General features: G+C 37.9%; 1 protein-coding gene across 4 annotated transcripts in view; it reads left to right on the top strand.

The window, feature by feature from the left end:
• Positions 1-5,000, top strand: part of LOC126981511 (mucin-12-like) — a 213,412-nt gene that overhangs the window by 80,125 nt on the left and 128,287 nt on the right. The window contains exon 1 of one of the 4 annotated variants that reach the window (XM_050832625.1): positions 4,057-4,664. The exons of the other annotated variants lie outside the window; for them this stretch is intronic. Within the exon in view, the coding sequence (XP_050688582.1) occupies positions 4,644-4,664 (21 nt within the window). The 5' untranslated portion in view covers positions 4,057-4,643. Of the gene's footprint in view, positions 1-4,056; positions 4,665-5,000 lie in introns of those variants that run through there. 4 annotated transcript variants of the gene reach the window in all.

Genomic DNA, 5,000 nt, shown 5'->3' with positions numbered 1-5,000 from the left:
ATAAGAGTGTGTAATACGGTGTTTTGATGACAGCTGGAAAATAAAAATACGTTATACCTTAAATTCACTCCTGCTTGAAAATACTAAAAACAAAATGAGGTTATGTTTTATCGATTTCTTAGGAGAATGTTCTAATGTGATCAATCTTACGCATTTATGATATATAAAAACAGTTATTCGGTAGATTTTCATACACGTAAAAACTCATCCTATGCATGCACGAATATAAGAAAGTAATACAGTTGATATTCATACGTGTAAAAATAAATCTTAAGTTTACATGAATATATGAAGTAACATTGTCGTTGATTCACATACTTGTAAAATCTAACCTTAGGCATACACTAATATATTAATACAAGTAACAAAGTAGTTGATTTTCACACTCTTTAACCCGGTAGCAGCGACGGGCCAAATTTGTGTCCTTACCGTGTACCAGTGACGGGCCAAATTTTTGCCATGATATAAACCCCCAAAAATAGATGATTCATAAACTGATCACAAATGCGTTGATATATATTATGAAATGGTTTACGTGAGTGATGATGATTTTTTTTCATTTTTCTCGCTTAGAGGGTCCTTTAAGAAACACGATCCCCACTGTTGCCGGGTTAAAATGACAAATAACCGATGCAGAGATATGAAAAGACTAACGAATAACGAAGAAATAACTCAGTAAATTATTCTCACACTCGCATTGGTGACAAATAACGTAAATGCATCAAAGGAATGTCAGTCAAGTGCTCCCGTCACGTCACGAACCAGAAGAAAAAAACAATATATAAAAAATAACCGATGCAGAGATATGAAAAGACTAACGAGTAACGATTAAATAACACAGTAAATTATTCTCACACTCGCATTGGTGACAAATAACCATCGTAAATGTCTCAATGGAATGTCAGTCAAGTGCTCCCGTCACGTCACGAACCAGAAGAAAAAAACAATATATAAAAAATCACCGATGCAGAGATATGAAAAGACTAACGAATAACGAACAAATAACTCAGTAAATTATTCTCACACTCGCATTGGTGACAAATAACCATCGTAAATGTCTCAATGGAATGTCAGTCAGGTGCTCCCGTCACGTCACGCACCAGAAAAAAAACAATGTCTAAAAAATTGCTTCACGTCCGCACGCAACGAAATAGTTATCTATCCCCGACTCTCACTCACGACCTTGGTGGTAAACATGTTGCAACGCCGCCACAGTTACGTCGATTGTCTGGGTATAAAAGCGTCGATCATGGGGTCTATTTACGTGAATGCTAATTGCGTTTACGAGGTGCGTAATTTAAAGACTCGCGACGCTACATCATGAGGCTTCGTAACGGGAAAAATACACAAAGATCTCAAGTTATAATAGCAAAGTTAAAATGTTTAGATAGAGTTGGATAAATTTACCTTTCTTACATCATATTATAATCTTAAACCGCCATCCGTTGCATTACATCAGTTTGTGAAGAGAGAAAACTTACCCTGAGATAACCTAATGTAACCTCTAAGTTATAATAGCAATGTTATAATGTTTAGATAGAGTTGGATAAATTTACCTTTCTTACATCATATTCTAATCTTAAACCGCCATCCGTTGCGTTACATCAGTTTGTGAAGAGAGAAAACTTACCCTTAGATAACCTAATGTAGCCTCACCAAACATTACATTGCATCAAATCGCTTTGTGAGGAGATAAACACATTCATAACCTTTCAACGCCACTATAATTAGCACTCTTGAATACAGTCTTTACATTTACTCACTACTCATGAACCCTTTATCAATCATATATCACGTTAATGTAGTTTATTAGAGCATTACAACTAAAGAAGGAAATAATGATAGCGGAAAGTTACCATTAGCGTCTAGGATAAAAATAACATCGGTACTATTATGATACCTTAATAAACTAACACTCATCACCTCTAATGAATCGATAATGAAATGTTTCGTAGAGTTCTTGGTTAAGGAAGGAGATTATTGTCTGTTAATGCTAGTTCTCAAGCGTCCGTGTGTGAGCTTATAAGGGCGGTCAGTACGAGTTTTCAGGACATGTGCAATACTGGGAACGAGTGAGTCATGTGTGTGTAAATATGTATATAGGCATTGCTTCACGTAGACGAGGAGGAGGAGGATGAGGAGGAGAGGAGGTGGGTTTGGTGGGAGAGAGACAAGCGCAGAAGAAGAATAAGGAATTGGGAGAGTAAAACGAAGAGGAATAGAAGAAGAATAAGGAATTGGGAGAGTAAAACGAAGAGGAAAAGAAGAAGAATAAGGAATTGGGAGAGTAAAACGAAGAGGAAAAGAAGAAGAATAAGGAATTGGGAGAGTAAAACGAAGAGGAATAGAAGAAGAATAAGGAATTGGGAGAGTAAAACGAAGAGGAATAGAAGAAGAATAAGGAATTGGGAGAGTAAAACGAAGAGGAATAGAAGAAGAATAAGGAATTGGGAGAGTAAAACGAAGAGGAATAGAAGAAGAATAAGGAATTGGGAGAGTAAAACGAAGAGGAATAGAAGAAGAATAAGGAATTGGGAGAGTAAAACGAAGAGGAAAAGAAGAAGAATAAGGAATTGGGAGAGTAAAACGAAGAGGAATAGAAGAAGAATAAGGAATTGGGAGAGTAAAACGAAGAGGAATAGAAGAAGAATAAGGAATTGGGAGAGTAAAACGAAGAGGAATAGAAGAAGAATAAGGAATTGGGAGAGTAAAACGAAGAGGAATAGAAGAAGAATAAGGAATTGGGAGAGTAAAACGAAGAGGAATAGAAGAAGAATAAGGAATTGGGAGAGTAAAACGAAGAGGAATAGAAGAAGAATAAGGAATTGGGAGAGTAAAACAGAAGAAAGGAATAAAAGTTGATGATAAAGGAGGAAATAAAAGAAAGGATGTAAGATAAGGAGGAAGGTTGTTTGGTGGAGGGAAAACTAAGGCGCAGGAGAAGAAGAATAAGCGATTGGGAAGGTAAAAGAAAAGGAAGAGAAATAATAGATGATTTGAGAGAAAGAGAGAGGAAGGGAGAAAAAGAGGAGCGTGAGGGTTTAGTAAAGGAGAGACGGAGGTGGAGGTGGAGGTGGAAAAGAAGAGATAGGGAAGATAAAAGAGGAGAAAGAGGAATAGAAGTTGACAGGGTAGAAAGAATAAGAGAGAGGAAATGAGAAAGAAGGAGGAGAAAGAAGAATAGGAAGAGACGGTAAACTAAGGTGACCAGGAAGGAGGAGGAGAAAGAAGAGGGTAAGATTAAAGAGAAGGAAGAGGACTAAGAGTTGATGGAGGAGAAAGGAAACAATTAAAGAGAGAAAATGAGAAATAAGGAGAAAGAAGAATAGGAGGAGACGGTAAACTAAGGTGGCCAGGAAGGAGGAGGAGGAAGAAGAGGGAAAGCTAAAAGAGAAGGAAGAGGACTAAGAGTTGATGGAGGAGAAAGGAAACAATTAAAGAAAGAAAATGAGAAATAAGGAGAAAGAAGAACAGGAGACGATGAACTTAAGTGGCCAGAGAGAAGAGGAGGAGGAGGACTTACCGGAATATAAGATGATTATGAAACAGTTGAAAGTGCACGAACACGTAAGCATGTGAAGCAATAGCAATAACAACACTAATAATAATAACAATAACAGCAACAATACCACCCGTCACTCTAGCAGTAACAATAACAACAATAGCAGCGGACAGCGGAACGCGAAACGAATTCTTCAATAAGTAGCACGCAACATACCAGAGAATTGTCGTCCTTTCCCGTCCATCTCTTCCTCGACTCGCTCTCAAGGCCGCACGAACTTGAGACTCCACAAGGACGAGTACTCAGCCCCTGTGAACCACTTAGGAGGCTTCAATCTCTCTAAAAACTACAATAAAATCTTTGGAATCTCTGTAGAAGGTTTAGATCTCCTACAAGACGAGAGAAAATAGCTGTAGAAAAAAGACATAAAAGGCGATATTTTTTTTTCTTAGAACGAACACATTAACCTTCTGGAATCACTTAGTAGGATTCAAACTTCCCAAAAAACTACAATAAAGTCTTTGGAATCTTTTTAGAAGGTTTCGATCTCCTTCAACACGAAAGAAAACAGCTGCAGTACCTTTGAGAACACCACAGAAGGCTCTATCTTCTTTTAGGATGACTTCACAGACCTTGGAAGCCCTTTAAATGACTCTTCCGCCTCCCTAAATATGACGCTAAAGCCTTGAAATTCCATCAAAAGAAAACCGCAGCAGTGACTTTGAAAATACCGCATAAGACTTTTTTTGTCCCTTAGAACGAGTACAAGGCCTTCTGCAACCCCCTTGAAGTCTTCTTTTTCCATAAACACGACTCCAAAGATTTCAAAACCCTTAGAAGACGTGGATCTTTTGAAAACAACCGAAATAAGTGACACAAGAAGTTTTAATCACGCTTGAAACGAATACACAGCCCTGGGATATCACTGAGGAGGCCATTTTTCTTGTAAACGATCTAACACCACTGCAGAGACCATTAGAATCCCTCTGAAAGCACCTCTTAAAGATCTGTATGTTGACTCTTTGCCTAAGTCACGAAGGACCATGCAAGAAGTGAGGGTTGAGAGAGCCACGAAGGGGAGGTGTTGAGGCTGCAAGAAAGGAAAGCAAAGGAAGGCAACTGAGGAAGGAAGGAAAGAAGGATGAAGATGCCACACTACTGGGTGAGTCCGACAGCGGGGTCCTTCTAGTCTGGTCACTGGTGGTTGTATAGGAACTTAAAATTACATAGATATCTGGACTTAAAGGACCTAAAGGTGTTATTGGGTTGTTGTAGATGGTTGTTATAGATAAATTCTGTTATATTTTCTGTTTCTTTTTTATTTAATTTGTTCTTCAGGATTATCATTACACAGAATTACGAATTGAACATAGAACGATACAGACCTTGATATGAAAGTTTTGATGAAAATAATGGAGAGAGAGAGAGAGAGAGAGTATAAAACTTTTCTCCTTTTTTCTATAGCTTTTTTTATGTGAAAGAGAAAACCATCGTGCCT

Source organism: Eriocheir sinensis, chromosome 48 (genome assembly GCF_024679095.1).
Source record: "Eriocheir sinensis breed Jianghai 21 chromosome 48, ASM2467909v1, whole genome shotgun sequence".
NCBI lineage: Eukaryota > Metazoa > Arthropoda > Malacostraca > Decapoda > Varunidae > Eriocheir > Eriocheir sinensis.
Note: the sequence above shows the minus strand (reverse complement) of the source record. Positions and strands in the feature narration are given on the sequence as shown.